The sequence below is a fragment of the Cynocephalus volans genome, chromosome 8 (assembly GCF_027409185.1).
Source record: "Cynocephalus volans isolate mCynVol1 chromosome 8, mCynVol1.pri, whole genome shotgun sequence".
NCBI classification, from domain to species: Eukaryota; Metazoa; Chordata; class Mammalia; order Dermoptera; family Cynocephalidae; genus Cynocephalus; species Cynocephalus volans.
This window is the reverse complement of record NC_084467.1, coordinates 13,154,651-13,177,219: the sequence shown is the minus strand read 5'-3', so window position 1 is coordinate 13,177,219 and position 22,569 is coordinate 13,154,651. Positions and strand designations below refer to the sequence as shown.

General features: G+C 47.8%; 1 protein-coding gene across 1 annotated transcript in view; it reads right to left on the bottom strand.

Annotated features, from left to right (window-relative positions):
* Positions 1–22,265, bottom strand: part of PADI4 (peptidyl arginine deiminase 4) — a 32,635-nt gene extending 10,370 nt beyond the window's left edge. The window contains exons 1-9 of the mRNA XM_063106607.1: positions 22,174–22,265; positions 9,215–9,395; positions 7,231–7,297; positions 5,775–5,857; positions 4,471–4,588; positions 3,586–3,711; positions 1,900–2,078; positions 1,671–1,774; positions 752–863 (exon numbers count right to left, since the gene is read on the bottom strand). Of these exons, the coding sequence (XP_062962677.1) occupies positions 752–863; positions 1,671–1,774; positions 1,900–2,078; positions 3,586–3,711; positions 4,471–4,588; positions 5,775–5,857; positions 7,231–7,297; positions 9,215–9,395; positions 22,174–22,265 (1,062 nt within the window). The remainder of the gene's footprint in view (positions 1–751; positions 864–1,670; positions 1,775–1,899; positions 2,079–3,585; positions 3,712–4,470; positions 4,589–5,774; positions 5,858–7,230; positions 7,298–9,214; positions 9,396–22,173) is intronic.
* Positions 22,266–22,569: the final 304 nt, after the last annotated feature.

Here is a 22,569-nt window from a genome sequence, read left to right as displayed (position 1 = left end):
GAATGTGGTGCGGATCCTGCTTCCAGAGGCATGTACTCTGGCAGGCAAATGTGATCTTGGACATAATCACTGTCATAAATCACTATTAGGTCACACCGTATGAGATTTCCATTCTTGCAGGTCAAAAACGGTGGCAGACCAGCAGTTTCACACAGTTCAAGCTTTATCATCAGATGGGATGATGAGAAAGGGGGAGAGGATGTTATTTGGGGGGTTAGAAGAAAGAGGGATGAAGTCTATCGGGGGGGTTAAGGGAACGTATGCAAGGGAGCATTCAAGCCAGAATTCCACGGGCATGCTGTGGACGTGGGGTTGGCAATGGGCATGATGGTCCAAGAGAAGGCACAGCAAGGGCCAAGGTGTGGAGGTAGGAGCTGGGTGAATGGTGCGGAAGGGCAAGGTGTCCCAAGGCACAGCCAGGAAGGCCAGCACGGGGGAGGCCCCTCCAGGGACCCGCTGAGCACCAACCTCCTGAGCTGTGCCTCATTTCCTGAAGCTGTCTGAGAGTTTTCAAGCAGAAAGATGGCTTTCATCGTGGTGACCATGGTGGCCCACAGTGGCCCACAGTAAATGTCAGATGAATCCTTTGCCTGAGTCCCCTTACACAAGGACCCCTAGAGGTTCCCACCTCCCTGTCCATCCGAGGAAGGGTGGCCAGCAAGGCTCTAGGCTGAGCCCCCGGAGCCTGGTCCCGCAGGCACCTCTTGACCCTCAGGGACATGCGCCCCGCCCGCACCGCAGGTCCACATACCTGCATCCACTGGTCGTCCATATTCTCCTCTTCGGAGCACACAGTCAGCTTGCACTTGGCTTTCTTGACCAGAGCAGTCACTGACTTCAGGAAGTCTTCATTTCCAGAAATCCTAGAAAGAGCCGAAAAGAAGCTCCTTAGTGCTGTGGACTCTGGAGCTCAGGCCTGGAGGGTGGGGGAAGGGCACACAGGTGCTCAGGAGACACCTGTGGCCTGAACAGAGACATTCGTCCTGTCTCCCTGCTCTTAGCAAGCATCATCTCACTGAACACTCATAACAATCCACGGGGCAGGAAGTAGCAGGTACCCCTTCCACTGAGAAGACAGAGTGGGGAAGTCATTGCCCAAGGTCACGGCCCCTGGGGACAGCACTGGGATTTGAATCCAGGCCTCTCTGGCTCTGGCCTGCATCCTGACGATCAGGTTACACTTTCTGCCCCTGAAGCAATCGGAAGAGAAGAGAGTCCCCAGAGACTCCACAGTATGGGGGGGCTCTCAGACTGCAGGATGGATGCCTAGGCCTCCCCAAGATGCTGATGGGCTCCATTCCCAGAGACAAGACCCAGCAGCTCAGAGGTTGGCCAAGAAGGTGCATTTTAAGCAAGTTCCCAGGAGTTTTTGGTGCAGGAGGTCCATAGAGAAACGGGGGGCTGAGGGGCTTCCTCTTCTGGGTCTAGCAACCTCCACTGGCCCCTGGTAGCTAAAGCAGGCCTCAGCCTACATCAGGGCAGGATAGAGACAACGTCAGCAGCAATAACAATTTTTTCCTGCCTTCCTATGGTCCCAAACAAGCACCCAGCTCTCAGTGAGGCAGGGTAGGGATGACTCTTCCCCATTCACACAGGTAGTGCTGCAGCCAGGACTCGGGGCTCCTGCTGGTGTACCCGAGCCCCACCCCCAGCGCTCCAGGGCCCCTCACCTGCACACGTACACCTCCTGCGGGGGTTGGGTGTTGGGGGTCATGATCCAGGGGGCCACGCGGAAGGCCACACTGTCTTGGAAAATTAGGGTCTCTGGGAGCTCCTGAAGGGGAGGAGGAGGGAGGGAGCGGCTGTCACAGCAGCCAGAGCCCTACACCTACCCAGCGGCTACTCGGAGCCCCTCTCCCCCAGCCTGGCCCCTCCCTCTGGGCTGCCTTCTTGGCCTACCAGGTTGGACATGTCCAGCAGGGAGACAGTGAAGGAAATGAGCCCTGGGAAGTCGGCGTCTGGGAAAGCGAGGCCCTCCACATAGAAGTCCGTGTTGTGCTTGCCGCCTGGGACCTCCAGGGGGTGAGAGGGCTGCTGGGGCCCCAGGACCACCCTGTACCTGGAGGGCAGTTTGCCCCCTAGGAGAGGGGCAGGGAGGCTCAGCTCTGGGTCCCCATCTCAGAAGATCCTCTTCTCCTCTCTTCTCCCCAGTTCTGGGATGCCTTTCCCAGGGCCACCGCATGTCACCACCTGAGGGCCCCTCACAGCAAATCTGGCAAGAACCTCCCCTTAGGAGAAAGGGACCAAAGCCCCAGCTGGGACATTGCTCCCCTGCCTGGGGGTCCAGGAAAGGTGTGATGGGGGTGCCCGAGTCATTCCCAACTTTATAGGAAGTCCAGTACACACCACTTGCTCATTCATTCCCGCTCCAGCCAGATCTCAGCTGAGACCAGGGGCTGGAGCAGGGGAGAACCAGGGAGACAGAGTCACCATCCTCCCCTCCTGACTCCCAGGGACTGCACAGTCTGGTGGCTGAGTAGAGAGGAGCAAAGACCATCAAAATAACAGACAGGGCTAAGTGCTGTGATGAAGGAAAGCCCTGAGGGCTTCCTGGAGGAGGTGATGCCTAGGCAGAGGCAAGAAGTTGGTCTGTCACCACACCAGTGTTGGTTTAATCACTTTGGTCTAAAATAGGAGTCCAGTCAAACCATGCCTCTGCAAAAAACCCTCACGCGGCTTCCCCCATCTCCCTCAGTCTAGAAGCCAAAGTAATACACGCCTACCCCATCTCCTCTCCCTGCTGGCCTCCCTGCATTCCTCAAACCCACGGGACCCAGCCTAGCTCAGGGCCTTTGCACTCACCACTCCCTCTGCCTGGAATGCCCTGGCCCTGGGTGTCTGCATGGCTCTCCTGCACCTCCCTCTGCTCACATGACACCTTATGGGGAGAGCATTCCCTGACCACCCTCTCTCCACAGCTCCCATCTCCACCGCTCACTCCACACCCCTTCCCTGCTGTGTTCTTCTACACAGCGATCAACACCGTTCCCCGTGCTAGGTGTTGTACTTAATTATTCTATCGTCTCTCCCAACCCACTCAGACATGGGGGCCGGGACTTTGTCCTGTCCACGGCTCTATACCTCGTGCCTAGAACTGAGCCTGGCACTCACTTAGTAGCAGGGGCTTGTGAGCTACTGAGACGTTACTGATATCTGATTAGCAGGAGGTTGAGAACAAATTGTTACCTAACACAAGCAGTCAGCTTGCACTCAGAAATCTCTATAAGCAAGAACTGTGTGTGTGTGTGTGTGTGTGTGTGTGCGAGAGAGAGAGAGAGAGAGAGAGAGGAAGATAACACAAGTCCCCATCCTGGAGGGAGGTTATTTCCTTCTCGGCGCTCACCAGCACTGGCCCTGACCTTGCCTGCATCTCCATCTAGAAGGTGGTGGACAGAGATGTCGTCTGTCTTGCTCACAGCTGTGACCCATGTTCTTAGGAGCTAGCACACAGTAGGTGCTCAGGAATTATTCTCTGAAGTGGTGTGTGATGGGGCAGTGCCCCCTGACTGGGGCAGGAAGGGAATGTTGATGGGGAGAAACTGTCAGGGACGGAGACAGGGCAGATGAAGGCCACAGGCCACTCACGTGTGGCATGAAACACTCTGGCTTTGTGCATCTCAGATTTGGCCATATGAAGCACCAGTCGATGCTTGGTGAAGAAGTCCCTGGGGGTCTTCGTGCTCAGGGTCAGCAGGGACATGTCTTGCAGGTCTGGAATAGAAGGGCTTGGCCTGAGACTGCCAGCCGGTCAGCCTGTGTCATATGCAGCTCCCGCTACCCGCCCCTCTTGTCAGACCTCCCTTTACCATATTGCCTGGTTCTATTTCTGGAATGATTTTTATTTGGAGTGAAAGCTAATTAAGGTTTTGGTCTTCTCCCACTGGGACAAGCTTAGGATGTACAGCAAAGCCTTGAAGAACGTGGGTTTGTACCACGTGGGTCCTTCTACACGTGGAGTTTTCTCAGCTAACTGCGGATTGAGCACATATTGGCAGGATGCAGAACCAGCGGATGTGGAGGGCTGGCGTTTCACCTGGGCAGGTTCTGCAGGGCCAACTGTTATATGCCGACTTTCGAATGGGGGCATTTGGCACCCCTAAGCCCCACGTTGTTCAAGAGTCAACTGTAAGTTGACAAAGCGGGGACCACGTTTATTTCGTTCACTGCAGTGGCCCCAGTACCTGGAACCTAGAAAACTGAGAAGCACCTGGAACAACGTCCAGCACATGCAGGTACTTGATACCAATTGGATGACAGTCAAAGAGTTAATGGCTTTGGGGTAACTTAGTTTGAATCCTGGACCTGTTGTGAACTGGGGAAAGTTAGTTCAGCTCTCGGTGCCTCTGTTTCCTCATCAGTGAAACAGGAGAAAGGGTGGTGCTCTCCACAGGGCTCAAGGCTCAGGCCACATGGACAAAAAGGCTTTAGAAAAAGACAAAGCTCCATTCCCATTAGCTGTGGAGTGTTTACCTTTGCTGTCAAGCACCTTATTATCCTTGCAGTCTATGGTGAAAGATTTGGGATTGTCTTTGTCACAGTTCACCAGCAGGATGGCACCTTGTCCGTGAGGGCCCCAGGTCCAGGTCTTCTGTGGACACCGGTAGATAAGGACACACTTAGGGACGAGAATAGCTCCCTCCCGCTCTTGGAAGACGCACAGACGACTTTCCCTAGTATCTAGCTTCCTGCTGGTTACTCATCTTCCTCCCACATCGAATAAATCCAAGAGTGGATTTTTGCCTGCTCCAAAAGTCATAAACAAATTCACCAAAAATACAATGTATTTATTTTTAAAAAGGAGCCCGAGATGGTAAAATTGATTTTAACAGCTTCTTAAAAATGTTGGGTTGACAAACCAAATAGAGCTAAATCTGTGTGTCAAGATTCTAATCTAAATAGTTACATTATGTGAATTCTTGATTACTCATTCACCAAAGTATGGGTTCTATTCTTAGTAGCCAGTTACATCTCTCCGAAGATTAAAGCAAATTAAGGGGCCCCACCCCTTAGAGATCTAATAGCAATGACGCCTCCGTTTGTAGGAGAGCATTTGCCCCTGGGAAATGACTGCATTTTGGGAGGGACATAAGGGATGGATTCCAGCTCTAGAGTTAAAATTCTCCCCCCACTTGTATCTGACCCTACCAGGGATCTTAATCTTGTACAGGTTACAGCCGCCAGTGCATATCAGCATAAAATTCTGCAGGCAGCTTTGGGGTTTCAGGGACACCCTGAAATTGACTCACTCTGAAATGGATCCCAATAAGACCACTCTTCCCATGTCCCTTCTGCACAGCCCACTGCCCCATCTTTCCCTGCCCCCATCTGGCCCCTTCCCTCCTTTCTCTCTGTAATTTTTTCTTTTCTCTATTATTCACCCCACGTAAGCAGCACTACAGGAATCTCTCCCACCGGCCTTCAAAGCCTGGAGTAAAGGAGTTTTGAGCCAGAGTCAAGACCTGCCTACACATTTTCTCTCTGCTGTGTATTAACAGGGTGACTCTGTAGAGTTTCCAGTGTGTAGGAAAACACATTCTCTGAACCTCACATCTCACCTTGTAAAAGATATGGGAAACATAACCAAAATGTTAGTGGTGATTCTAACTTTCTTCTTTCTCTGTCTTTTTTCTTTTTTTTTACAGATAACATGGGATCCATGAGACAGAACACGATTCACCCCATCACCACAAGGGGGCGCTCTAGGAAAAACTCAGCAGGGCCTAAGGGAGCATTCGGGGTGCTGGTCAGGGGTGCTGGTCAGGGGTGATCGGTACCTGGTCTTTCAGGGCTCTGGTCGGCTTCACTTTGCCCGGGGTCACTTTGCCAGTACGGGTGATGTCTGCATGCAGGGCGATTTCTGAAATCCCACCAAATAAGAGGAGAGGGTTGGTTGGATGGGCAGGTCCTTTCCCCAAGAGACTGCAGCAAGAGTGGAAACCTATCCCTCTCCTTTCAGAGGAGACACAGGTTCAAGATACGGCCTCGCACAAGTCCCCTAGGAAGTTTGGCTGCAATTCAGACAGACACTGGGGCTTTGGACAGTACCTGCTCTCCTTTGGCACGTCAGGGCAGGGCAGAGGGTGGGGTCGTGTTGTGATGCCAACCAGATCCTTCATGTCTGCCACCCCCAGGGATATCAGAAAGAATCCCCAGCTACCCCCCACTGGAGGTTTGTTGTGAACCCCTTTCAAGGACACCTTGCCAGGTTCTCAAAGGACTCTGGCCCAAGCCCCAGCCTCCAGCGGGTGAAGGACACAGTGGTTATGACATCCCATCCAGCTCTTTACTATGTGAGTTGTGTCTGCATTAAGGGACAAATCTTGGCCCCAAACATTCCCGACTGTCCAAATGGCATGGCGGAGAAGGTATATGTTTGTAAACCCTTCCTGCCTCATTGGAATATATGACCACACTGTCTTTCCAATAATATAGATCCTCATGCCCACAGCATGATATAGTGACCCTTTGCTAACCAGCTGTGTAGCCTTGGGCAAGTCTGTTTACCTCTTGTGCCTCAGTTTCATCATCTGTAAAATGAGATAATAAAAATACCAATTTCACTGGATTGTTGTAAGGGTTAAATGTAAAGTCTTCACACAGTGCCTGGCAATAGAGTAAGTGCTATGTTATTATTATTATTTACAAACGTATTAATGAACAAAATTCATTAGTGAAATGAAACCTGAAGTTTTCACAGGGTCTTTATATATTTGATACACATTTAAATAATAATCATGTAACGTTATTATTGTTCAAGATCAAGTTAAAAACGGTTTTTATTTAAAGAATAATATTAAATAAATATGAGTACAGGTAGATCATTGATATGGCAACAATTGGGATATAAATAATGTAATTTGAGGAATGCGGGTCTGTATTATTGTATAAGACAGTGTTATCATGCACTTTTTGTTATAAATATTTCAGGTGTCAAAAAGGAATAGAGACTCGTATATTGAAAATCCATGTACCCACTTCCTAACTTGAGAAATAAAATTTTAAGATGTAATTAAAGCTCCTTGCAGCACCCCCCCCCCAGTATTTCTTTGTGGTTCACATACTGGGGATGAAATATTTACAAATTACTGGATGTATGACTGGCTAGAAATTGTCCTTTTTCTTTGCTCAGTCTAAAATAAGCTCCAGGTGTAATTTCTCCTGGAGAGATGCCCTGCAGTGGTGTGTGTGGAGGGGCAGGGGCAGCACTTCAGGGTCCTGGTCATCACTTACCGACCCCGGTCAGGTAGAGCAGGGCTTGCACCGGTGGGATTTTGGGTCCGTAGTATGAAATCTGAACCTACGGGACAGCAGCAGACCACTAGTGACTTCTCTAAGTCATTCTACAGACACTAAATAGACTCTAGCAAGCAGAAGGGATCAGGGACAGACCTGGGAAACCAGACCTCAGAAAGGTCAGAGGCCAAGTCCAGTGGAGATCTGGGGAGCAGGCACTTTGCATGGGTGGTGGTCTCTTCACAGCAGGTGCCGTGGAGACGTAGAAACACCAACCCCCTCTGACCAAGGTTCAAAATCCAGGGAGAACCTGTCCAATGGGTCCAGCCTGGCCAGAGGAGGGCAGGACATCCAGACTGACACCAAGCGAAATGGCCGTGGGGAGTTCCCCAAAGCAAAACAAAAGAGGTGTCGCCAGAAGAAAAGGAGCTCTCGGGGGACACACTGAGGTGTCTGGACCTGTCCTGCAGACAGTGGGGATCCAGGGTAATGCCACAGCTGCCGTTCCCTCTCGTCCGGACCATGGCCTCAGCCTCTGTCTGGTCTCCCTGCCTTCATCCACCCCCTAGATCCCATCTGCTCACTACGCAGCAGCCAGTGGGATCTTGTGAAAAGACAAATGAGGTCCTGTTACTCCCCAGCAGGAAACTTTTGTGTCCGCTTTCTGTTGCCCTCGGAAAATGAGATCCCTGATACCAAACCCTTTATACTGGCCCCCTCTCTCCCTCACCTACCTCTCTACCCTCCTTTCTTGCCACAAAGAACTTCCTCAGTTTCCCCATCATGTGCCTTACCCTCTCCTAATCCACAGTGCACACTTAGGCCACCCCTGGACATAGAGCTATCCCTCCTCTGTCCCTCTCTTAGGCAAGTCATTTGTGTCATCTTTCAGTTTTCCACTTTTTCCAGGAAGTGTTCCCTGTCCAACGCAGCCTGCACACCCAAGCTCTGTGATCCTATAGCAGGTGACAACTTTCTGCTCCCCGGGAGGAGCCTGCTTGGCCTGTTCTGCTGGGAACAAGTGACTGTTAGCCCAGATCTCTGAGAGAACCGCAGAGGGTCCTGTTGAGTTCATCTATGATCAAAGGGGGTGTAGTAGGTCAAATGGTGGTCCCCGAAAAAGATATGTCCATGTCCTAATCCCTGGAACCTGTGATGTTATTTTGGAAAAAAAAATTTTTCAGATGTAAGCAAGTTAAGGATCTTGAGATGAGGAGGTCTTCCTGGATTATCCAGGTGGGCCCCAAACCAGTGACAAGTGTCCTCATAAGAGAGGCAGAGGGAGATTACACCAAGAAGGGGAGGGGGCAAAAAAACCCATGAGGTGAGAGGGGGTTGACGCAGCCACAAGTCATGGAGCATTGACAGCCACCAGCAGCTGCAAGAGGCAAAGAGCTGATTCTCCACTAGAACCCCCAGAGGGAGTGTGGCCCTGCTGACACCTCGATTTCAGACTTCTGTCCTCCAGAATGGTGAGAGAATACATTTCTGTTGTTTTAAGCTAACTGTGGCAATTTGCTACAGCAACCACAGGAGACTAAGACAGGGGCATGGACCAGAGTTCCCTGGGACTACCTGTCTGTGGCCTTCAGAGGACTTACCACTATCTGTAATTGATGTTTGCTTATCTATATATTATCTGACACCCCCACTCAAAGATTGTAAGCCTCATGAGGGCTGCAACTTCATCTGCCTTGTTCATTTCTATATTTAGTGCCTGGTGGTGCCTGACACGTGTTAGATGCTTATTAAGCATTTGCCGAATGGATGAATTTAATCAAAACCCTGGCCTCCAGAAACACCTGGCATCCCTTATATAATTGTTCGTGAGGACGATGGCTGGAAGAAGCCATCATGAGCTTTTCCAGAGGGAGGGGGGCTCTGCAAGGATTGTCACTGTGGATCAAGGCAGCACAGGCTGTGAACAGCTGCTCCCCTGCTGATGTCCTGCCACACTTCACCCCACAGCTGCAACACTCACCTTCTGGTCATCTGTGCTACTGCTGGCAGCTTTCATCCGCAGAGTCACCTCCAGCTCAGGGTCCAGGGGCCATTTGTAGGGACCCGTGGGCTTCTTCTTGGCTGGAGGGCTGTGGGTAACATCCACAACTACTCCAGGGGGGGCATTGATGCTGAAGGACGTGTAGTCTTTGGGGGCAGAGCTGTGCAAGAGACAGATGGGGGTACAGACAGACCCCGTGAGGTAGCCTAGCCCACCACTGCCGTCCCCAGCATTACTCCTTTTCTCAACAGGTGTAAACCCCAGACAGCAACCAGTGCTTACCCTGACCCTAGGGAGTAAATACTGTGAGATTGTCAGGAAGTAATGAGAGAAACAGAATGAAAATTCCTTGACCTGGAGGGCTTACGCTTGAACTAGAAAAATAGACTAGGGATGTACACCCCCAGAAGTTTCCACTACACCAATGTGCACACACAGGGTTGTGCACATACAAAGAACCACACAGACATCTGCTTCTGAAATTGTGGCAGACCAGATGCTCTGAAGGATCTCCCTCTAACAAAACAACTGGATCATGAATAAAATATACTTTTTAAAGCACTGCTGAGCTCATGAGAAGTAAGAGGAATCTCCAAGGATTCCCTTCTCTGCACACACACGTGTGCGCACACAGCAGTTAAAGTGAAGAACACCAGAGACACAGAGGAGATCTTAAAGGCATCCAGAAAGAAAAGTCAGATTACCTAGAAAGGAATAACAATTAGATTGAAAGCAGACTTGTCCACAGCAACAACGAAATCCAGAAGACAGTCGAATAATATGTTCACAATGTTTTGAGAAAATGCAAGGGTACTTCAAAAAGTTCATGGAAAGATTTATATTATCTTTCAATTCTACTTTTCCATGAACTTTTTGAAGTACCCCTGTAACTATTAACCTAGAATTGTGCACCCTCAAAAAAATCTTTTAATAAAGACGTTTTCAGATGAGTAAAAACTGATGTTTTAAAATCAACAGACTTTCACCAAAGCAACTTCTGAAAGCATAGTCTAGGAAGAAGATATTTGATGACATAAGCATGGCCTGAGATGCAAAAAAGAGTGGTGAACAAATAAAATGGTAATAATTTCGGTAAATCTAAACAAACTGTGTACAAAAAATCCATAATAATATTAAAATTGTGGGATAAAAAAGGGGCAGAATGTAAATTAGCAGGAGGGTAATGAGAGTGGAAGTATTCTGAGGTCCTTGATTCAAGTGGGAATTAAGATATTGGTTAACTTTGCCAATGTTGATATTCCAGAGATCAAAAGAATGAAACTCCATAAGAAGTTTTGCACAGTGACCTTGTAATTAGAGTAGGTGTGCAACCCTCCCAGGGGACAACTTGAAAAGAACCAAAATTTTCTTGGATTCATTAAATTCTGTTGTGTTCATTGAAAAAAAAAGAAAGATATTGGTTGATTCTAGATTTTATAGAGTTAAATTTTTATGAATACCTTTATGAATTAAAAAAAATTTTAAAGTATTCACCAAAAGAATAGAAATGGAGTTCATAAATTTCTACCCATGGAGAAAATGTAATAATAAGAAAATTAGCATAAGAACTCCATTCAGAAAAGAAAAGGAAAGAGCAAAAAGCAAAATAGAAAAAAATTGGACCAATAAAATTAAAAATAAATTGGTGAAAACAAATTCAAATATGTGAATAATCAAAATAAATGTAAATGGATTAAGATTACCAGTTAAAAGAGAGTTTTGGATTTGATAAAGAAACAAAATCCAGCTATATGCTACTTATAAGAACACACTAGAAGGATCCAGAAAAGATGAACTGTTTTAAAAAAGAAAAAAAGATACAGTAAGCAGATACTAACCAAAAAGAGAGCAGAGGTGGATATATTAGTACCAGAAAAAATTAATTATTAGACAAAAAACACATTATTATCAATAAAGAGGATCACAACCTAATGATATAAGGTTCGACTTACTTAGAAAATGTTCTAAACTTGTATGTATCTAATAACATAGCCTCAATATATATATAAGCAAAAATGGGTAGAAACACAGGGAGAAGTTGACAAAACCGCCATCACCGTTGAAGATTTCAAGTCCTCTTTCTCAATTAGCAATACGTTAAGCAAACAAAAAATTAGTGGTGATATAAAAGATTTTGCTAATACAATTAACAAGCTTGATTTAGTGTACATATATAGAATTCTGTACTCCACAACTAGTGAATATACATTTTCCCAAGTAAAGCACACATGGGTCATTAAAAAAAATTGAGCATGTAATTGGCCATAAAACAAGTTCCAATAAATGTTCAAGGATAGGTAACATACAGTATAGATAGCATATTCCTTGATCACAGTGTAACTAAGTTAGAAGTCACTAACATATAATACATTTTTAAAAGTCCCATACATTCAGAAATTTAAAACCAGATTTCTCAATAACTCACAAGTCAAAGGATAATTATAGAAACTAAATAATAGTACTTAGAGTTGAACAATAATTAAAATACTATTTTCCAAACTTTTGGGGAGATGTAAAAGTGGTACTTGGTTCCTTAAATGTTTATATTTTTAACAAAGAAAATAAAGGCTGAAAATTAAGAAAACAGAAAAAGAAAATATAATGTAACTTCCCAAAATAAAAAAATTAAGACGGCAGAAATCTCTGAAATAGAAAACAAGAAAATCAATAAAACCAAAAGTTGGTTCTTGGAATAGACTAATAAAACTGACAAATCTCTGGCAAGACTGATCAAGGGGAAAAAATATTAGGAAAGTAAAAAGAAACATCATTACAGATAAAGCACATTTTTTTTTTGTAGATAGCTGATAAAAGATAAACAAACACCCACAGCAAACACCATATTTAATAGTGAAAATGCAGAAATCTTTTCTTTAAGATCAAGAGTGTAAAGATGCTCTTGTTATCACATCTTTTCAGCATCATATGGGTGGTTCTAGCCACTACACCAAGAGAAGAAAAGAAAAAGGTGTAAAGACTGAAAAGTAAGAAAATGTGAATTACAAGAATTAATTAAATTGTTTTTAATTAAAAAGAAATAAATTAAAAAGACAAATAAGGTTTTAGTAAGGTGGCTAGTAAAGTAGAGGGGCAAAAATCAATTGCATTTCTATAAACCAGCAACAAATAGTTAGAAAACAGAATTTTTAAAAACAGATATAATTTACAACAGGAAAAACTACTGTAAAGTACCTAAGATAAATCCAACAAAAGATATGTAAGACTTTTATGGAGAAAATTATCAAAACTTATGGAAAGCCATTAGAGAAGACCCAAGTAAATAGAAAGAAATACCATGTATATGGTTAGGAAGGCTTACTGTCATAAAGGTATAAATTCTCTCCAGGTAGATTTATACATTCACTGGAATCCAGGGTTTTTCATGTAATTTGACGAGTTGATTTTTAAATTTACATGGAAAACCCAGGGACTAAGATAGTCAAGGTACTCATAAGGAAAAGAAGTAAAAGGTGAGGGACTTGCTCTACTGAGTATAAGACTTACTATAAAGCCATGGAAATTAAGATAGTGTTGCCCTGGTTGAGGTCAAGACAAAGGAAGCAAGCAACTCAAGAGAGATCCTACTTAATCTATGGCAGAAGTGGTCTTGCAGATAACTGGGGATAGTGAAGTCTATATCATAAGTGGTGCTAGGACAATTGCTCATCCATATGGAAAATAATTAAATGGGATAAATACTTAAATTGATCCCAGCCTCACACCATACACAAAAATCAGCTCAAGGCAAATAGAGACTTACATGTGAAAGGCAGAACTTTGACTCTTTTAAAAGAAGATGCAAGAAAATATCTCTGCCCTCTTTCTGCAACAAGACACAACACCAGGAAGCATGAAGGAAAAGACCGATAAGTTCAACTAGATGAAGATCAATAACTTCTGTTTATCCAAAGACATTATAAAGTGAAAAGACAAGCACAATCTAGGGAGAGTTTATTCACAAAGGTTTAGCATCCAGAATATTTAAATAACTTGGCTAATCAGCATGAAAAAGATAACCCAATAGAAAAAACATGGGAAAAGACAAAAGGAGGCATTCACAGGAGCTGAAACACAACGGATGATAAACCTATGAGGCAGAGCTCCACCTCACGTGCAGTAAGGGGATGTAAGTGTCAAGGCCATAATGAGACAGAGCTTTACGCCCACTTGATTCATGAAAAATAATGCTATAGACAATACGGTTCAACAGAAACACACTCTAACACACTGCTCACAGGACTGTGAAATTAACCACTTTGTTATCCAACTTGGTGTTACCTTGTAAAGTCGAGCGTTAAGCAACCCACACTCAGCAATCCCACTCCTAGGCAGACACCCTAGAGAATCTCTTACACGTGTTCTCCAGGAGACACGTTCAGGAAGGCTCAGAGCTGCCCTGTCTGTAACAGGGAACAACAGAACACGGTCCAAATACACACAGACAGAAGAATGGAGAATAAACTACAGCTGATTCGCACAGTAGGAGACTCTTTAGAGAGGCAGGATTCACTGCATAAGGTCACTATGACTCTTACAATTATGTTTTCTGTGTTTACCTTTGTAATAAAGTTCTTTTGTCTCTCTGTTAAAAGCTATGTGTACTCATTGGACAATACAGGAATTGTACGTGATGAGGGGACATCTAAAAGGACCCCCAACTCTGGCGTTCAGGCCCGTGTGTAAGCCCTTCCCTCTGAGGGTGGGCTGGACATACTGACTTCCTTCAGACCAACAGAAAACGGGAAAAGTGATGGAATGTCACTTCTGCGTAAGGCTACAAAAGTCTTCTGTCTTGTGCTCTCTCTCTCTCTCACTTTCTTGCCTTCTGGCCTTGCCCACTTGAGGAGGCAAGCTGCCATCCTGTGCACTGTGGAGACGCTCGCATGGCAAGGAACTGAGGGAAGCTTCTAGCCAACAGCCGGGGAAGAACCAAGTCCTGTCAACAACCACGTGAGCGGGCTTGGAATTGAAGCGTTCCCCAGTTAAGCTTTCACATGGCTACGGCTCTGCTGATTCCTTGATTGCAGCCTGGAAGGGACCCTGAGGCTGAGGACCCAGGAATCCACACTGGATTCCTGACCTACAGAAACTGCGAGATAATAAACAATATTGCTTCGAGACACTAAGTTTTGGGGAAACGTGTTACACAGCAATAGAAATATATACCGCCTAGAAGAAAATGGAATTTACCACTCGCAGATCACCACTGACATTTTGATATTTTTCCTTCAGGAGATGAAATTTTGAAGTAACTTTTGAAGAACCAAAAAGAAATCTGAAGCCAAGGAAAAAGGAGATTTCTTTTCCCAACACTTTTCTAGCCTTCGTGCCCCGATTTCATTTTGTCTCCTGTCCACCCTGGCTTGGGCCCTCATTCCACTCAACAAGATCACTTCCAAGTTCTCAAATGACAGCAATCGCTTACAGAGCATTTGTTCTGCTCTGTTCATATTCTTCCCATATATTAACTCATTCAGTTCTCACCACCAGCCTGGAAGGGACACACTTATTATCTCCATTTTACAGATGAGGAAACTGAGGCGCAGAGAGGTAAAGCCACTTTCCCAAACTCAGTGCTAGCACATTGTTTCTCTGCTCAGTAAAAGGGCTGGGGGTGTTCCCTGAGCCTGTCCCCAGCCTCCTTTCTTCCTCTCTCCCCTCTATGCTCTCTCCATGCTGCACGGAATCACTCACAGCTCACCCAGCAGCCCCCCACTTTCCCATCTCCCAGGCTTTGCTTTCTGTCTGCCCCTTGTCTGGAGGGCCCTCTTCTCCCACATCCATCTCTCAAAATCCAATCTGGCCCCGAAGACCCATCTCAATGGGACCTCAGCCATCGAATTCTTCTCCCATCACTCCAACCAAAAGGGATTTCTTCCTCAAAATGAGATTTCCCCTCCATGGTAGTCAGAATATTGGTTTCCCAAAGATGACCACACCCCAATCCCTGAAACCTTACATGAAGGAGAAGACTTGCAGATATTATTAAATTAACAATCTTGAGATGGGGAGATGACCCTGGATTATCCAGGTGGGCCCAATGTAACCACAAGAGTCTTTAAAGAGAGACGCAGAGGGGTCAGAGTCAGAGAAAACATGACGACAGAAGAAGAGGTCAGAGTGGTGCCGTTCTGGAAAAGGCCGTGAGCCGCGGAACACAGGTGGCCTCTAGGAGCTGCAAAAGGCAACAAATGATTCTCTCCTAGAGCCTCCAGGAAGAAGGCATCCCTGCTGACACCTTGATTTTAGCCCTGTGAGACCCGTTTTTGGATTTCTGGCCTCCGGAACTGTAAGATAATGAATCTGTGCTGTTTGAAGTCATGAAGTTTGTGCTAATTTGTTACAGCAGCCAAGGGATACTAATACACCCGCCACCTCAGTATGTGTCTCACTTGGCCTTGTAAAACCCTGCTCTCTTTCTCGTGATGTGATGGCTGGGTTCTGGAAAGGTGGCAGGTGATCAAAAAACACTGGAATCCAAATCAGTGTTCTCATCAGAGAAAAGAAAAACTGTCTGACATGTTGTAGTAGACTAAGAAAAAGTCAGCGTGCCAACTTTTGCCTTAGGTGCGTCTGAGCAGCAAAAGGTAAAAACACAAAAGCGTTTACTCACAGCTCAGACGGAAAAAGTCACTGGGAAGTCTGATCAAGACATTAGCTCACAATCAGTTGTCACATTGTTCTCCCACCCTCTGTTTAGGAATTTGGCATGTGGAATTCCTATTGCCCACAATGAAATTTCAGACTTGGCACCTTCTCCTGTCCTGATGGTGTTGCCCAAGTTAACCTTCATTAAGGTGAAGCCTGCAGCATGTGACCAGCTAGTCACCTTTCTCAATGTGGCCATTAACCTCCATTTTCGCAATCATCCTATGGGTGGATGTTATTATCCCTGTTTTACAGATGAGGAAACAAAGGGTCAGAGAGGCAAAGAGACTTGCCCAGGTCCTTGGCTGATAATAGCAGGTCTGCATCCGCTTGCAGCCCACACCGACACCATTTCTAACGAACCATGACTGCGTCTTTTTCTGTATTTGCCCCACCCTGCTGTGCCTGGCATCGAGTTCTTCCAAAAGACCAGCAGTTCTCAAAGTAGCGTCCTCAGAAGAACAGCATCAGCCGAGCAGATTCTCGGGCTCGGAGTTGGAAACCTACTGAGTTGGAAACTCTAGGGTGGGGCCCAGCAATCTGTATTTTAACAAGCTGTCTGCACAATTCTGATGCACACTCAAGTGTGAGAACCACTGCATAGAAGATGCTAGCACTAGTTTTGTTGAATTAGCCTGACTTTCAGTGGAATTGGAGGAAACCACGAAATGATGCACAGGGCAGAATCAATAAAGTGTTATTGTGGTATGCACTGTTACTACTCTTCTCTTATGAGCAAAAGCCACAAAGGTGGGTGGAATCATTCCAGAGGCAACAGCTTTCTGGGCTAGAGAGGAGGAACACTTGACTTTCTTACATGAGAGTCTAAGAGGTGACAAAACTGGAAGGTGGTGGGGCAGGTAAGAGGAGCAAAGGCTTGGAGTTCTCCAGTCAACAGTAGTTGGGATTCAATACAATGGGTCATGGGGAGCTAGGGTAGGATCTGGAGGGAGGGAGTGGCACAATCACAATGATGTCCAAGGAAGCGAGGCTCAGAACTGCATGGAAGAAACTTGGAACTCAGAGAGATGTGAAGCGAGGAGATGGCCTTGAAAGTCCCTTGAGTAATTCGGGGCTGACTGGGGATGTCACAGGAATAGGGGAAAACGGGAAGTTCAGGTCCTGATGAGAGGGCTGAGAAGACAGAGACACAAGCAACAGACAGACCCGAATTCAAACCTTCGTCCGACCACTTAGAGTCTGGGTAACCCTGAGCAATAAAGCATGGACTCTGGTAGCAGACACGGCGATGTGTTACAAGTGACAGAAGCAGCATCACAGTAGCCACCATGTGTTATTTACACTGTGCTGAGCAGTGTGTTAAGACCTCGGGCACAACTCCACTTGGATCTCCGTGACGACTCTGCGAAGGAGATGCTTCATTGTCCCCCTTTTGCAGATGAAGAGACTGAGGCTGGAGAGCATGAGGACGTTTGTTGAGAGCAACTACGTGCCTGGCCCTTCACACCCATTGCCTCATTGAGCACTCATGGTAGCACCACAGGCAGGCATCCCTCTCCCCATTTTACAGATGAGCATACCGAGGCTCTGCCCCTGGTCACACAGGCACACAGCTCAGAAATGGTGGAGCTGGGATCCCAACGAGAACTCTGCTTCTGCTACAACCCCCCTGCTGAAATGCACCCACCATCAGGAGCCAGGAGGGAGATGAGACGGGTAGGGCATTATATAGGAAAAGGGGGAGGGCAGGCTAGGAAAGCTGGCCAGGCTGGTTTTGTTTTCAATGGACCCTCCAGGTGGAGGCAGCTCGTGGAGGGGGGCAGAGAGAGGAGAGGTCAGCGCAGAGCTTCAGGCCAGGAGTCACCCAGGTCGAGGTGACAGGTGGAGCCCCAGAGGGCTGTGAGGTCACTGAGGATTGAGGGAGGCGCCCCTGAATGGGACCCCAGTTTACAACCCCAGCATTTTCATCTGAAAAGGAAAGGAAGAATTCCTCCTTCACAAGGTTACAGGGAAGGTATGCAAAAAGGGCATAGCCCACAGCAGGCACCAATTTCTGGAAAGTTCTCTCTTCCTTTTTCTCTTTTCCTCCACCCTCCCCCATTGAGTTCACACCACACACTGGGGTCAAGGGTGTTTGACCAAAAGAAGTAAAGGACCAAAGGAAGGTTCTTCCTGAAGACATGCCCCAGTGGCCTGAGACATGGGTGTCCCTGTCCTGGTAAGGGATGGTAATGGCTGACATCAGGACAGACAGATGTTTTTGAGTATGTTCTCTCTGTCTGTCTGTCTGTCTGTCTGTCTGTCTCTTTCTCTGTGTTCCTCCCTCCCTCCTGTTCTCCCTTCCTTGTAGCAAAAAGATGTCAAAATAACTGAGTGCCTAGTATGTGCCAGGCACTATGCGGGCACACAGATGAATAAGACACTTCCCTGTGCTCAAATTTCTTTCATTCATTCAACAAACACTTAAAGAGCACCTACTATGTGCCAGGCGCAGTCCTCCCATAAAACACACATTCACTCATTCATTCAGTTAATCAATCAGCACACGCTCAGTCACTCCCACACTATGTGCCAGACTTTGTGCTGGGGACAAAGGTGGGTAAGACAAGCTGGAGGATCTGGGGTCCCATCGTGAGCTCCCTGAAGTCCTCCCGGACAAGGACACTATTCTACATCTGCTAAGCTCAAACAGTGGTGTCCCTGCCGGTGCCCTCAGCTCGGGTAGTGGCTTTCCCACTTGCTCTCAGCCTGGTCCCCATACCAATGGATGGCTGGGTTGTGGTTCCCCCAGGGAGGACACTGGGTCAGGGGGATTGCCAGAGTCAGTGTGGACAGAGTGTATGAATTCCCACTGCACCATCAGCACAGACGCCAGTCTGTCTACACCAGCTGGCTGGGTCACAGCACATGCTTGTGGTTTTGCACTAAGGCATCACCAGCCAGTCAGAGCGGTTTTTGATCAGACACTCACCTGCAGACCAGCTGGGGCTCAGAAGCTCAGCTGCCCACGGGGAGCCTCCCCCAGGCCAACCTGGGAGCAGCATGCAGCCTCAAAGGGCTAGAGAGTGACAGCAACCTTGGGCTGTTTCAGACAGACTGTGGATCTGGCTAAGCCCCTGACCCTTGCTGGGCCTCTGCAGAATGGGATTGATGTTTACATGTTTTCTGGATGGCTGTGAGGTTTAGAGGGCATGGCATGTGGTAAGCACTCAGTATTTGGCAGCTAATAATAACAACCATAAATGAAGGGACAGCCCAGCCTGTGCCCATGGGACAATTCCCACGGAGGAATGCTTCAGCAGAACCGGTGACTTCCTGCTCAAGCACCACCATTTATTATACACCTACCTGGCCAAACTGAAACTAAAGAAAAGCCCTTGTTTTTCTGCCAAAGCCTGGAGGCTCATTCTCTTGGCTCCGTGCATGGCCGTTGTCCTTTATACAAAGCCTTGGTGATAAGCCAGGCCTCCCCAGCTGCCCAGGCACTGTGGCCAGAGGATTGGGATGCAAGAGGGACATGCCATGTGTTTGGTACAAGAGAAAAATGAATAAGGGGCTCAGGCATGATGGGAAGACCAGGCTTGCAGCCAAGGGGCTCGGGTATGTAGACAGAGGCATTAAACCCACCTCGGCTCCCTCCTTGACAGGGAGAAGGGTAGGGAGAAGGGCACAAACAGGTCCTGACAGGGCTTTACAGCCACTGTCTCCAGACTTCACAGCCACTCTCTCTGCCAGAGGGGGAAACTGAGGCTCAGAGGGTGAGGCCCAGCTGGAAAGTGGCACCACAGGGATTCAACTCTAGCCTGTGTGTTCTTCCCTTTGGCTGTTTCCCAGATGCTCTCAGCTCCTAAACAAGGAATTTTCATAAACATCTGGGGGTTTTCAGTGTGGGTGTGGGTGTGGCACCATGTGTGTTAGCATAAGACAATGCACAGCTAAATCTTCTTGTCACTTCTGATACCCTCTGTAGAGCCAGCACTGAGAACCTGAGCCCCAAACAAGTTATAACTTTTCCAGCACCTGACATCTTCTTACCAACAATCACCAGTTGAACAGCATCTCCCTCCCCTCTGCCGATTCCAGGACTTTCCCAAGCCCCCCACTGAGGCCAACCCCACAGCACTCGGAGGCAGTATGTGCTGAAGAAGCAGAGTCGGTTTAGGGTCAGACAATCCTGAGTTCAAGTGTCTTGCCTTTGCCATCTTTCATTTTTGTGAATTTGGGTAGATGTTTTCACATTTTGAAGCCTTGGTTTACTCATCTCTAAAATGGGTATGATGATAGTTTACCTAGCAGGGTTTCCGCGAGGATTAGAATTCACAGATGAAAAGAGCCTGGTCTGTAGCAGCCGGGTCATGACAGCTCTCTGACCCCAGCCACAAGCTTCACAGAAAGCCCTTGACAGGTTTTAATATTATCTCAGGTTAACAGAATTTTGTTTGAATATAATCAATGTATTTTTCAGGGAAAGTACTTTTCAAACTCAGAATGAGTCACAAGCAAAGTCTGTAAGGGCAGCTCTTGAATAGGTGCCACACCCCTGTGGTCTGTGCCCTCCTCTACGACCTGGCCTGTCTGAGCCCAGGGGCAGAGGGCACAGCTTGAGCAAAGGTACAGTGGCTCGCACGTGCTGCAGGGGTCAGGGGTCAAGGACATAGTGCCGGTGAGGACGGGAGTGGCCTACTCCACCTGCGTTTGAGGAAGGGGATTCAGGCTGCAGTGGAGGTGACAGCTGCATAGGAAGCAGGAGGAAGATGCTGGCTGGGCTGTGTTAAGGACAGGTAAGGAGTGAAGGGAAGAGCTGGTACAGGGACCGACGGGTAGAGAGGAGGGTCCCGGAGCCAGGCTACCTGGGTTTCAGCCCTGGCTCCCCCACTTACTAGCCGTGTGGTTTCAGGTGTGTTACTTAACCTTTCAGAGCCTCAGTTTCCCAATCTTTAAAATGGGAATAACAGCATTACCTACCCCATAGGGCTGGTGAATGAGTTACACATAGGAAGAGTGATGTAAATATTAGCCATTATTATGTGAGACATTCAGGGGATAGAATGACAGGGCTCAGTATCTGACAAAAGGAGGAGAAAAGAAGGATTTTGAGGCACCTGTGAACTTGGGAGTTCCTCATCCTTTCTGGGGAGAAGTGGGCAGGGCCTTCTTCCTGGTCCAGCCCTGGCAAGCTCCACCTACCTCTCCAGGGCCAGAAGAAGCACTTGTGACCTTGACCCACCACTCCTCCATGCTGCGCAGAGGGCTAGCCTGGGCATGCTGGCAGGAGCCCTGGGCTAGCTCTGGCCTCTCATTTCCTCTACAGCCAGCACTAGGCAGCTCATTCTCAGAGGAATTGAGAGAACTCAAATGAGATCAGGCTTTCTGTTTTTCCTTTACTCCCCAACTTCTCAGTCTCCTGCCTCCCATCCATGGCCAGGGAGGCCACCCAGACATTTACTGCTGTTCTCCCATTGTTGGAGTCCGGGCAGCGGGTGACGTTTTCAAGGAAACATGCCAGGCACCCCTATGGACACCTTTCTAGGACCACAGATGCCCAGCCTGCGATGGGGGAAGCCAGGGGCTGCCACTGCTATTACTGACAACAGCAATGACAACCACCATGCCCACTCCCTTAGAGTGTTCCTCGACATCTTGTTCAACCCAGAGGCTGGCCCAGGGCTTGGCATACAGTAGGTACTCCATTGGTGTTTGTCGAATGAATGAATGAATGAACAGCTACCAAGGATATGCCCAGCACTATGCTAAGTATTCAACAAACATTTTCACATTTAATCCCTAAAACCACCCTATGAAATGGGTTTTATTCCCATTTCACAGAGGAGGAAACTGAGTCTCGTTTGCCCAAGACTACCCAGCTAGCCAAGAGTAGGGCCAGGTTTCCCACCTCCGTCTCTCCCATGCCAGAGCTCATTTCATCACCCCCACACTATTACGCAGTCACTGGGGGAGGCTTGGCTGACAGGTGTGGGGTAACAAACTGCATTGTGAGCCAGGTATGGGTCAGGAAGCCCAGGTTGTGGCCTTGCGTCCAGGGCACACTTGCTGTGTGACTTTCAGTGAGTCACAGACCCTCATTGAGCTTCCATTGCCTTGATGGGGAGAGGAAGAACCCACACTTGTACATGGTAAAGAACCCACTGCTGTGAGTCCGGCATCTCCCAGGGCTTCTGGGGTCTTACCTCTTGAGCTGCTCCCTGGCAGTGGCTACAGCAGCTGCAGCCTGGCATCTGAGCCAACCACATGCTCCTGTATCAGCAGAACCAGCTCTTCTAGCATCACCCAACCTGCCCCCCAAACCCCTCAGAAGGTCTCCCTCTCACCTGCAGACATCAAGCTGAGTCAAGGTGCCCAGCACACACACGGCATGAGTGGGCTGCTCTGGGCCCACACGGATCACTGTCCTCTGGGCCATCGTTTGGCCAGCTTGTCCCTCCAGCTGTAGGAAGCCCCTGGGCTGGTTCCTTTATACCTCCCCGCAGAGGCCATGAGTCAGCACCTGCGGTCTGTGGGCCAGCGGCTCAGCCCCTCCCCACTCAGGTTCTGGGCGTGTTCTCCCAGCCCTCCTCTGCTCTGGAGCAGCCCTTTGGACCCCCAGATGGGTGTCAATGCCAGAATCAGTGGCAGGCTGGCTCTGCCAGTTTCCTGGGAAGGGCCGAGGGCTCAGAAAGCCTTGTGGGGAGGGGATGTGGTCAAATTCTGGTGCCCATAGCCCCATC